Source organism: Dendrobium catenatum, unplaced genomic scaffold (assembly GCF_001605985.2).
Source record: "Dendrobium catenatum unplaced genomic scaffold, ASM160598v2 fragScaff_scaffold_807, whole genome shotgun sequence".
Taxonomy (NCBI): Eukaryota; Viridiplantae; Streptophyta; class Magnoliopsida; order Asparagales; family Orchidaceae; genus Dendrobium; species Dendrobium catenatum.
Window position 1 is genome coordinate 351,490 of NW_021319269.1, and position 12,936 is coordinate 364,425.

Here is a 12,936-nt window from a genome sequence, read left to right on the forward strand (position 1 = left end):
AAGCTAATTTTGGAGGATCGACTAGGGCATACAATGCTAATGAACATTCCAACAACTATTAATTTGATTCATATCAATTGGTAAACCTCAGAGAAAATATTGAGAGAAAAAGAAAACAGAAAATTAAATTGAAAATTTTTCTTACGCTCTTCCTAGATAAGTTATTCCTCTTCATCATACTATGATCATCAATTTGTAAATCTAGCTTACTACATCTTCCTCATACTATGGAGGGATTGTCTTGAAAGCTTTCCTCACCTATATTAGTGATGGAGTTAGTACAAATCCTTAGAGGAGGATTTAGAGAGTAGATGTAGGCTCTTGGGTGATTGAACCACTATAGCTTGATTTGCATATTAACATTTCCACATTTTTGCATAATATTATTTTATTACTGTAATTACTATTATGACTTTATTATTGCCTCATTGCAATTGCAAGTATTATCATTTTGATGTGAAAAAAATCTTGTTATCATACTATTGCACATCATTAATAGTTTATTAAAAAATGAAAGAAAACTAAACTTATTCTACTTTCTATGCCATTTAAATCTTGCTAAGAAGGAAAATATGATTGCTCGCATATGTATATATTACTATAATTTTGATTTGAAAGAAAAAAAAATTATATTCAATATATATTTTTTTAAATAACCCAAGTCATTCTTATTGGCTATTACATCAAAAATATCATTAATATTAATTTATATTTTTAAAAATTTAATAGTCAATAAATTAATATAATGATTTATATGTTAGACATATAAATAGATAAGAATTTTTTAATTTGTATGTAATCTTCTTTTATTAATATCTTCTCAAATTTTAGAAAGAGAATTAATTATATTATATTAGACTCTGTTTTTTCTTCTCCTAAATATTTTATATAAAAAATCATGTTATTTATGAGTATCTCTTAATTATTAGCATGTACATACAATTTTATTTAATCCTAATATTATTTAACTAATATTATAATTCGACGATTATTATTTTATGTAATATTGATAATTAATCTGACTAAATTATGGGTGTATTGTAATTAAAAAAAAAAAAAGAGAAGAGTTAACCATAAAACCTGCTAAACCCTAAACCCTCTCATATTTCCTCAAGGCTTTTCTCCTTTTTGCCAGTTAACGCGTGCTCGAAGTTAGAACCCATCGATATTGGCTGCCACGCGAGCTAGAAGATGCTGGCAGGGTTTGTAATTGGAAGAGCGTCAAAAGCCCTAAATCAATTCCTGCATCACTCTCCTGCACTTTCGCAATGCCTTCCGAGAACTATGTTATCGGTTGGGAAGCAATCCTTCTCCGAAAATAAGCTAGGGCCTTCCAATTCGAGGTCAATGGTCGTCAGTTCCACTCCCAGACTTGACCTAGCTGAAGCTGTCGCCTCCGCTCTCGATGCCGATACTAGAGTTCCTGCCACCGTGATAACTGGCTTTCTCGGCTCCGGAAAGGTCCCAAATTGCTCTTGTTACTGTTACATTTATTCTCCCAAGGAGATATTATGACATTTTACAATACTGCCTATTTAAAAATCATTATATTTTTGCCAAAAATTATTGATTTTTATTAAATAGTCATGAAATTTCAAAGTTTCTTGACAGGTTCCTAAGTTTCTTCTTCTTCTTCTCAAAGCACACTCCACCTGCGATCTCCACGGCTCCACCGTGGTCCGGGAGTTCGTTCGATGAAGCAGAAATCCGACTGATTGTATATCTAGTCGAGCTCTCGAGTCTGATTACGAATGCTTGAGCCGAGTTCAAGCTCGTTTCCTGGGCTTGACTCGAGCTCAAGCTGTTAATTTTATTGATGAATCAAGCTTAGGCTTGCCGTGACTCAAGTTCGACTTTACTCATTTACACCCCTATTGCCATTTGTTAATAGCTTCCTTTTGTTCTTTGAGATTGACTTTACCCTCATGGTCATTGTCCAATAATTTGTTCAACAAATCTGTCTTTGTCGCCCAAGTGGAGTTTTTATTGCTCCGAATATTGTATGACTAATTGGCCTCCTTTTTGCATTTGATGAGATGGCAATCGGCTTCATTAGTGGTTGGTTCTCCAATGTAGTGTTTAGTAGCTTTCCCAATGCCATTTGAGGTCCTCTTAGTAAGCCTTTAAGAGGGATGTATGGAAATTGGATGTATGTGAAACTGTTTTGCTAAGTATAATTTGTATGCGATGATGTTGATTCTTCATACTACTTTGTAGGGCTTGCAGTATCATTGTTGGAGCTTAGAATAGGTGTGTAGTCTTGCTGAAGTTTGTTTTTATGATTACAAATTGATTATGATTAATCACCCACTTGAAATTCCAACTTATGTTGTTTAATTGGGTCTTCATGCGATTTTGATCTCACAACAAGTTATCGCATAGTTTGCACAGGCCCAATGTTTTGTTTTGCAATAGTGTATCAACTGCCTCTATAGTGGACTCTTGGCCTATGCATGGGTGTATTGATGGTGGTGGCTAACCATACAAGGCTTCAAATGGTGTTTGATTACTGGATGTATAACTGTTGTTGTTAGAGAATGCAACCCAAAATAGAAATTGTGTCCATCTTGTTTGATTGTCCATGGCAAAGCATGGGAGGTATTGCTGTTGTCTGCGACTGTTTTCTTTGATTTAATTGTTGGTCTCCGGTGGTGGGTGGTGGTATATTGCAACTTTGTTTCCATTGACTTTATAATCTCTTCAGGAAGTTACTTAAAAAGTTCAATTGTGATCATATTTTATAATTTTTGGTGGGTCGTGTAGCTTGCAAATGTCTATAATCAAGACAGTGGCAACTTTGCTTATTGTGAAGTGCATAGTTAATATTGAAAAATGGGCTTATTTTGAGGTGGTCCACAACTTCTATGGTGATAGTTTGTTCACAGGTTCTAGGAGTTGAATGGTAAAGTCCATTGTGGTGCCTTCAAATATAGTGATTATTGTTGGAGGTGGTTATAGAAGATCCGCATGTGTTAATGGCTGATATTTTCTAATCTGATATGCTTGACAGCTTTTGATGAACACTTGGATGTCTTTGTGGTGCTTGAATTGATCGACTATTCTCCAAAATATTGGCAAAGTCCATTGTGTCCGCTGGTAATGCTTGAATGGAAAGCTTGTAAGATTTATGCTTGGGGAAATTGACGATAACATTATGTGTCCTCTTTTATGGATTAACTCATTATGAATAAGGTAGTTGTGATAGTATTTTGGGATTTGGTGGAAGGTGCGTGATAATTCTGCTGCTTTTGTCTTTGTGGTGGTCTTTGCTTTAATTTTATTGGACGAGGTTGAGTATTGAGGCAGTTATTATAAATCCATTTTTTTTGTGTCATAGTTGACGTTAGCATCTTCATGTTGGCGAGATGGAGCTTTGACTACCTGGTTGTTTCATTCCTGATTATGTTTAAAGAAGAAATCATAACCTAACAACTTAACCAAGAAACGTTTTTTGTGCTAGCAAGCTTGAATCATGAGTTCACAAAGGCTTCTATGATATTTTTTCCTAGATAAATTTGGCTGTGAGCAAATATTGGTTCCATTGTGCCACCACCTTTGTCATGGTGTATATTTATTTAACATAGTCTTGAATCCTAATTTGTTTGTGGATGATACCCTACTTTACTAACAGATTTATCTGGTGAGTTGAAAGAATGGAGAGTGTAGTGAGAATAGAGAGAATAGAGCTATAAGTCTCAAAAAAGCAGAGTATCCATTATCAGTGAAAGAAAAATTTTAGAGTCCTCCCTTAAACTGTTCCTCATCACGTCTTATTTACAAGATTTTGAGGGCTACATGAAAGACTATAAAAAAAAAAGAAAAAGTAAAAAAAAAAACAAGTTATACAGAATACCCGTATAATGCTGCATGCTAATCTAGAAACTTGTTGTCCCTTGACGGGTTGAAGGAGGGAGAAGTCGACAGTTTCTTGGGCGAGCTCTTCCCGGGTAAGCTAGTTGGCAGTGAGTTTGTTCTTTTGTGCGTGGTTTGATGTGTTTGGGTCAACATTTGAGCTAGGGAATGATAGAGCTATCTAACTCTTAGCTATGTGAGCCCTTTTGGCACATCTTATATAGATTATTCTTGCATCTTATTCTCCATCACCTTAGTCGATTAAGACCCCAAAGATAAGCGATCTTTCTTCAAGAGAGGTGGATTTTTGCTTCCCACAACTATAATCATTAATTATATGTTAAAACACTACATCTCTTAAAATCAAACACAATGAGGCCTAATAAATGTTATTTATAGGGGTTAACAGAAAGTATCTCAGAAGCTTATGATCAAGTAGCGCACTATCTTGTCGATTAGGGAATTTTTATTGCATCCGGTAAAAATACCGAGCATACCGAGTGTACCGAACACCTGTACCGAGCACAATACTGAGCACTTTAGTGACGTGGTGTTTTGTTATTGGTTTCCGAATGCATTCGGTAACCTGACAGAATCATTACTTGTTGATTAGGGTATCGATTCTTAGCAGTAGGTAGTCGTTCGTAGGGTGTTGAGTTCATATTTATGAACACTTACTATTGGCTTTTTGTAAAATCACCACATTTGCGATCCAGTCTAGTGACTAGACTTCTATGATGAAGTTGGTATCCATAAGCTTATGTACTTCTTCTTTGATGGTTCAATGAATATTTTCATTGTCTTTTTGATCTTTTGCTTTATGGGGAGCATCCCTTCTCATATTCAATTGATGGCATACGACCTCTTCAGTGATCCCAGGCATATCTATGGTGATCCACGCAAATACATTCAGGTGAATCTGCAAGCGAGTCCTAAGATGTGTGAGACTCATGAATGGTGAGAGATCTGATGTTGCTGACGGCTTTTGTAGAAGATTCTAAGTCACCTTGAAGGAAAAGGCGAGCAGGACATTGCAGGAATGGAGAGCTTTAGGTTGAGTAGTTATATTTGAGTTATGTGTCCTAAGTAAGTACTTTCCTGCAGCTAAGCTTGGCAAGCTTGAAGATAAGGCTCTGGGGTTGAGCTAGTGACTAAGATAGCGACGATTGGAGATTTGCTTGCTTAACGGATTTTTGATTTGCCCGGTGCATGGCGAGCTCCTTGGTAAGCTCAGGCGAGTAAAGCCTATTCATCTCCTCAGGTGTGTCCCTTTGGCAGTCCTAGGCAAGTGCTTCAAAGAAACCCTCTTGTGGGCGAGTGCCTTTGACATGTTTCAGTAGCCACTTGCTAAACACCTGTGAAGTCATATATGAGTATGCACATAGGTTGACACTTATTGCATTTTCATGCGCAATTTTTTGTTGTAGAAGGCCACAAGTTGCTTATTTTGGGACAAAACTGCTCCAATTTTAATTTATGAAGCTGTTAGTGTTGATGTTGAACGACTTTATAAAATTGGGTGGTTATAGGACAAGAGATTTTGCTAAAGTTTCTTTGAGTCTTCCAAATGCATTTTTATTTTGCTCGCCCCATTCAAAGACATTTATTTTGGGAAAGGGTGATTGGGACGAATGTTTAAAATTTATTGAGGCGTTTTTCGTTCGTGAGGTGAGGCGTAAGACTCAAGGCGTTTTGAGGTGCAAGCCTTAATATCAAAAGATTGCGTCAATATAAAATGATAAATTTTTTATATACTAATGAGAAAAAATATAAAACATAAAAAGACACAAGATATGAAGTGAAATCAAAATATCCCTTCACAACTTTGTCACAATAATTGCATTTTAGATAGATATGTGTTTTATCACTTCCTCTTACATCCACCTACGTGGTATGTTTTCATCCTGCATCTTTTCTATGACATGATGCAGCTTTATCCTTACTTATGACCATCCTTTATATGAAGAATATATTAGTGCAATATATCAAACCCTTAAACATAATGCTTCACTTATTCTACATTAAGAAAACCTATACAAAGCATGCACTCATGAACAAGCAGACTAACACTAACAAATATTGCTAAAGATGATGAATACAATAATATGTCGTGTTGCCGAAGGTCCAAGGGGGTGTTACCCCTTGGCGGGGTTCGACTTGTGGGGGTTTCCGGGGGCAGCGTCCCCGGAACAAATTTTTATTGTAAGAGTAATTTTGAAGTTCTGCTTATTTTTAAAGTTTTTAAGTCGTTTGTATGGAAAGATACAGAGTGATACCGAGCATGTACCTAGCGGTACCGAGGATGTACCTAGTTGTACTGAGTGGTACCGAGCATGTACCTAGCGATACCGAGTTGCAAAATGCATGTACTTAGGTTGGTGTTTTTTTTTTTTTAAATAATTTTAAACCATGATCGGGGCTATTGTTATATTTGCAAAGTTTTCCACGAACCTATGATAACAATTTTCTGGCTTGAGGAGCCCGTGTAGATGCTTTTTAGTGTTTTTCTGTGGCCACTCTTATGCAATTACAATCTTCTTTTGATTTGGATTAACACCATCCACATCACCACATGCCTCTTGTATTCAATATGTGGTTGGTTAAATAAGCACTTGGATTATATGAGTGCAATCTTTTGCTATAGAGGTAATATAGAAATAATTACATCCCAATTATTGCCAAAGAGCGACCACACTCTTGTATATGGTGAAAAAAAACAATCATAAATTCTCTTAAGTGAGATTTCAACATGGTATTCATAATTTTGAAATGTTGCACGTGCATTCTTCAACCTAAATGACATGATGCCAAATTCATTGTTCCCCTCGTATCTTCTAAATCCTATATTTGGCATGTCTGCATTTGCCATACAAACATGGTGGTGACCTGCCTGCAAGTCTAGTTTAGAGATGTTGCACCAGGAAGTTTGTCTAGCATTTTGTCAATAATTGGGATGGAGTAGTGATTTCTAACTATTTCTTGATTTAAAGTCTACTGATTGAGACAGAATCACCGTGTGTTGTCTCTTTCTTTGATGAGTAAGATTGATAAAGAAAATAGGATAGTGTTAGGATGAATCAAATCTATCACAAGCATCTTATTTGCCATCTTTTCAATTGCCATTTTTTTGAAAATAGGGGTAGTGGTAGGGTTGTATGTTTACTTCTATTGTCTTATATTTCAGATGTATTTTTATGATCTATTGTTCTATTGAGTGGAACGTGTTTGGGTTGTTGAAAGGCTTGGCAAAATAATATGAGGACTCATGTAATGCCAGTAGGTGGTTTTGTTGCAAGAATTGTCATGTATGTTGGTTTAATGTCCAAAGCTGGGTGTTGGATGATGGAATCCTCTACACCTTAGGGTTATGAGTTTTTTTTAATTAATTGAGTTGCATGCTTTCAATTGTTGGCTTGCGTATTCCATGCAGTTTCATAATTTTTTCTTGCCAAATAAAGTTCAAGGAAAACCAATTGTAGTTGGTGCTTTCGTTGATGAGCAAATGTTGCCTCTCAATTCCCAACACATTTCTGAATGGGAAAAACATATAATCCTTTGTTCTTGCAGTCTTAGTTTGATGGTCAGGTATTTGTGTTGGCTCAACATGTTCTCACTATTTCTGATGACCACATGGAATCATTGTGTAGGGTTAATGATAAGGCCCAAATATTCTGCTAATCATTGTTGGACAAAATTATCTGACAATCTACCATGAATTAAGGCTTGAACCATTTCCACTCGCAATGTAGCAGGTAGTGGTTGACCTGGCACTGCATAAAGGGTGATTGTTGGACATGGCTTAGTTGGAGGTTCAGTGTTGTTTGCAGGGGTAGATGATGCGACAGCCACCATAAAAGAGGTGTTCTAGAAGTTGTCGCTGTCAAAATTCATTAGTGCTAATCCAAATCATGCAGTGACATCCTTTGCATGTGTGATTTATGTGAATTTTTTGTCACAATTTTAGTATAAACCCTTTACTTGTCTCTTCATAATTTTTGTAGGAGTTAAGCATTTGATTGTAATTGTTATCATTGATTCTATGTGGTCTAGATTGGGCGGTGACCGAGCAAGGGGCAAAAGCTTATGTGTTTGAGTAGTTGTGATTGATTTTGGTTAGATATAATTGAGTTTCCATGATGCGACTTATCCATAATTAATTTGGCTAGTTCAATTGATTGGTATGGAGAGGTTGGCATGTGAATGTGGACTTATTTTTGTATGTGGATTTTAAGCTCGATTAGAAGTAATTTTGCAATAAGTCTTTGTCTATGCAAGTAATGTGATTGGAGGGCTATTTGTATTTGTTTTGATTGTATGATATGAAAGAAGTTTGAATTAGTTTGGCCAATTGTCCTAAGAGGCTAAAATATTTGGATGGGCCAAATCAATTGTGGAGGGCGGTGAGAATCCTGCTTCAAGATGTGAGACTGTTTGTCTTGGATAGCCATATGAGCCATTCTTAAGTGGGGCTGTCCATGTGGAATGAGATTAATGTTAATTTTTAGTGTGAGTTTGTAGATTTTGTAATATTGTTTGATTTTTGTATCCAAGTTTAGAGGTTTTCACTTGCATATTGAGGGATTGTTATGCACATGGTTTTAAATGTATTGTCTTCCATGATTTCTTTCATTGCAGTTTTCGCTGATCGCAATGTTTTCTGGCTGTTGTGTGGTTCCTTCAATTAGTTTGTTTATTTCTAATGAACTTCCACCAAGGTCAATTGTAGCTGGACTTTGTGTTTTAATTCTTGAATAACCTGAAGGTTTTTTTTTTTTCTTGAATGGAGGGTTATTGAGGGCTTTGGCTTTTGATAAACTACCATTAATCATGGATAGAGTGAAGATTGGTAAGAGTGGTTCTTTGCTTGGTGATGAAATATCCTTGGGAAGTTTCAACAAGATCACTAAATAATAGGTTCCTACAATGATGAGTGGTGGCGAGTGAAGATAAAAGAAAATCTAGCCTTGCTGGCGGGCTCTTGAAAAAGGAAAAATAGAGCACGGAAGACAAACAAAAGAAGATTTATTAATTTACTTGGACAAATTTGTTGTCCCACCTTTTTTATATGCCACTTTCGCCACCTTTTTCTCCTCATCTATTCAATTTAAGACATCAAGATTATTTCCAAATAAATTCTGAATTGCTTGATAATGACTCTTATTTGCTTCATAATATTTTTCTTTCGACCCATTGCCTACATGGAAGTCAATATGCCAAGCTTAAGGTCTTTGCTCCCTTTGCTTGGTGGTTTTTTTCTCCATTGCTTATTCCTGTGATTTCTCGCATTGACAGTTGTTATGGTTCTAACATAGCATGATTTCTTTGAGCCTCTAATCTTGCTTTCCCTTTAGCTCAATCCAAAGAAAAAAATTTTTTTTTTCTCAGTAGTTTAGGGAATTCTTTGACTCCTAACAGCATACTTCTATTTCTCGGCTAATGCAAATTACAGAATCTTAAACTCTGCACTACAGCCTCGTTCTCCTGTTTAGATTAGGGTTGGCTTATGTTGCTTGAATAAATGTAATTCACTAGGCATATTTTTAAGTTGGCTGATAGTTCATTAAATGTTGTTTTCTTGAATAATTATAATTCATTTAGCTTATTTTAAAGTTTGATAATGGTTCATTAAATGCTGTTTGTTTGAGTTTTTGTCTCCTACTCCTTGATTTATTCATGGGAGCTTCACCGTTCTGGAATTGAAATACTTGTAATATCTATGCAGACTACTCTGCTGAACCACATTCTAACTGCCCAACATGGAAAGAGAATTGCTGTGATTGAGAACGAGGTAATAATGTTAATTATTCCTTCTAAATATATATATATATATATATATATATTTTTTTTTTCTGGCCTATCTTTTATCTGTTTCATCAACGACCCTTACATTTTGTAAAAAGTAGCATGAATATATGTATTACAATGTACAATCTAATTCATTTTTCAATTATCTTTTGATAGATGTAAACATTAATTTTTAAAGTAATATCTTGGGGATTCTTGTTTTTATAGTTTTAATTGCAAAATCGATGCATATTATTTAACTATATTGGTCTTGCCATATATTAATAAGCTGTGTGTTGCTCTCCATCTTATGCCGTAACTACCCTTTTGGGCTTTTTGGTTTCTTGTAAATAGAAGTTTTGAACCCTTAGATTACATTTATAATATATAAGCAAAAAAAGAAAAATAAAACTTTTTGTTTTCTCCCACTATTACAAGGTTCTTTCCACTTATAGGAGAAGCTAATATACAAAGTTTGTAATGAATTACACTTTCTACCTTTATTTTCTTATTTACATTATCAATTAAATCAGAACTATTCATGACTGTAATTATATCTTGATGTTTTGGGCCTAGTTATCAATGCTATGATCGATTTTTGAATTCCCTATCTCATCAACAACTTGCCTTCCATATTTGTATTTCCTTTGTGATTCTCGGCAGCAGCTAATCTTTCAGTTTTGCATTTCCATTTTGATTGCTTGCCTGAACCTAAATCTCCATATTGATTTTAGACTAAGTTGTCAATCTGCTTAATGTGGAGTCTCTTTGGTAGTATCAAGAACTTGTTCAGTTATAATATATTCTATATAAATTTAGTCATTTTCAGGTTTATCTTTAATCAAGTACTTATCAAGTTCCACATTTTTCATCCTGTTACAAAAAAATGGATTGTGAGGTATTGAGATACTGCCTTGCTATTGTGTGCTCCGAAAATTTGTGCTCGCTTCCCCGGCCTCTCCGTGCTGTTCTCTTTTCTTGTTTGTTTATGACGGTGGAGAGTTTTAATGAGCTTAGGTTCTGGGTGAATTTTCAGAAGGCAGATTGAGTTTTAGATAAGACACTACCTAGAGATTTCACCCTCATTTTTGTGACTTAATGATCTGAGTTTTGGTTTCCTATAGGTGCAAGCGCCTATAGTTAATTACCTCTCATGATTACAAGAGAGAACTTTCGATTAATGCTAGTTGTTAAAGAGGTCGCATAGGTTGTAAATCCAGCATATAATAACAATAGTTTTATGGTTTGGGATATGAATTTTAGAATTTAAGACTTAATGTTTATCACCATAAACTTAAAACTGTTGATAGGGTAATGAAGACAGGTCCGATCAAGATCTCATGGTTCTGTCATCCCGGGCTGTCATGTTCCCCGGACAACTTAGTCAGAGGAGGTAGTTGATCCAACTTGACAGAAGGTATCTAATCAACAACCATAGGTTGCTTTGTCCAAGAATACTTTGTAGAACTAGGTTGGTGTTTGTCTAAGGGGGTAGATCTGAATCCACTTTAGGTGATAGAGGGCTTTATGCCTATTGAGTATACTCTATGATTCATTACTCAAGGTTTTGACGTCGTTAACAAACATATGGGCTTTGGCCATGATCGTAATATAATGGTGCCATTTTGCAGTAAAACCACCTGATCAGAGGGCAAGTGCCATGTTCCTGCTGGTAAGAGACTATTTAAGGATGAATCTTAGTGATACACTCGACACGACATTAGGTCTTTGTGAGCTGAGGTTAATTTCAAATTTATCACTCCAGACAAACGGTTGCAGGAGGTGGATGATTTTTAGTTTTAAGTTTTTTTAGATGATAGATTTCATTTTAAGGATTTAGATTTTTATTGGTTTTGAGATTTGACCTCTCCGGTTAAGATTTTGCCGTCAACACGGCCATAATCGAGGTGTCGTTAAAAATCACTTTTATTTTGTAGGAATTTGGAAGGCCTTTTATGATTCAAGTTAGGTTGACTTCTATCCTGTCAAGGAGGAGGATAAGCTTTGAATATTTGACATGCGTAGCATTCTCAGACATTGGCGTTTAGAAATTTATTGCATTTGTCGGAGCACATGCGTGAGTATGTTTTAGTATATAATTTAGAGTTATTATAAGAGTATCGCCTTCTATCTGCTCGTACAAATGGTGCAGATCCGATGGTGTTAATCTAAATCAGGTTTGAGTTGTAAAACGTAAAAAATGTGTTGTTTAATTTACTCAAGCTTTTCATATAATTTAATATAGCTTGTAAAGAATGTTTATTCAATAGAAATTAGAAGATCGTGTTCTTGCTTGTAAGTGAACTGCATTGATTGCTACGAGTCTTCTGTTATCTCCTATAGGTTAGTTATGTACCCTACAAATTCATTGCTTCTTGTCCTGATGTATTGGTGATATGCCTTTTTTTAACAAAATTAATGATAATTATCATTAAAGAGTGTTGGAAAGAAGTCAAGTAAGGCTCCTATAAAGATGTTGATAGCATAAGATTGATCTAATGTATTTGAATCAAAGGTGACATCTCCTGGCATTGACATAACCCTTTGAATAGATCTTCTCAAAACTATTGTTTGTCTGTAGGAAGAGATTTATCTAATAGAAAGAGTCTAAAGACGCTTCTAAGGTTCTTAGTTTTAAATGAGTTTCTCAAATTTCTTAAAGAACTAAGCTCTAGTCATACATTGCTAAAACACGAATAGATGCATAATAGACGTTTTCAAGAAAAGACTATAGTGGCATGATTTTGATTTGGCTAAAAGATGCATCAAATCAATATGCTTTGATCTCAAAATGGTATATTGCAAGATTCCTCTTGAGTAGTATATTGAAGTCAAAATAAATTATTAATTTCCTTCAATTATAGAAACAAGATGGTGTTCATTTTCCATTAGCACCATTTACATTATCAGATTTAGATTGATTTATTGTTGTTTTTTGATTTGATTGTCACAAGCATCTACTCTATAAGTCACTTTTAGGTACGCTATCATTTGCTTAATAGTTTTTGTAAATAGAAACATTTTCTCTCCCTCTCATTTTTATATGTTCTAATTAATTGAAAACTACTGCTCGACTTGATGGTGTAGACCCTCCCTCTTTTTATTTGTCACAAGCATCTACTCTATAAGTCACTTTTAGGTACGCTATCATTTGCTTAATAGTTTTTGTAAATAGAAACATTTTCTCTCCCTCTCATTTTTATATGTTCTAATTAATTGAAAACTACTGCTCGACTTGATGGTGTAGACCCTCCCTCTTTTTATTTTTTTAATTTATTGGAATGATAATATATATATATA

At 35.0% G+C, this 12,936-nt stretch overlaps 1 protein-coding gene across 1 annotated transcript; it reads left to right on the forward strand.

Moving 5' to 3' along the window:
* The first annotated feature begins 1,073 nt into the window (after positions 1-1,073).
* On the forward strand, positions 1,074-10,684 carry LOC110115028. The gene is made up of 3 exons (XM_028696671.1): positions 1,074-1,461; positions 9,575-9,640; positions 10,535-10,684. Exons 1-3 carry the CDS (start codon positions 1,192-1,194, stop codon positions 10,682-10,684), a joined length of 486 nt encoding a protein of 161 aa, XP_028552504.1. The 5' UTR covers positions 1,074-1,191.
* The last annotated feature ends 2,252 nt before the right edge of the window (positions 10,685-12,936 follow it).

Bases quoted from the DNA above. Each gene is read 5' to 3' on its own strand.
- LOC110115028 (XM_028696671.1), top strand. From the start codon at position 1,192: ATGCTGGCAGGGTTTGTAATTGGAAGAGCGTCAAAAGCCCTAAATCAA. The intron at 1,462-9,574 runs GTCCCAAATTGC...ATATCTATGCAG, and splicing joins GCTTTCTCGGCTCCGGAAAG to ACTACTCTGCTGAACCACAT. The intron at 9,641-10,534 runs GTAATAATGTTA...ATGGATTGTGAG, and splicing joins TTGCTGTGATTGAGAACGAG to GTATTGAGATACTGCCTTGC.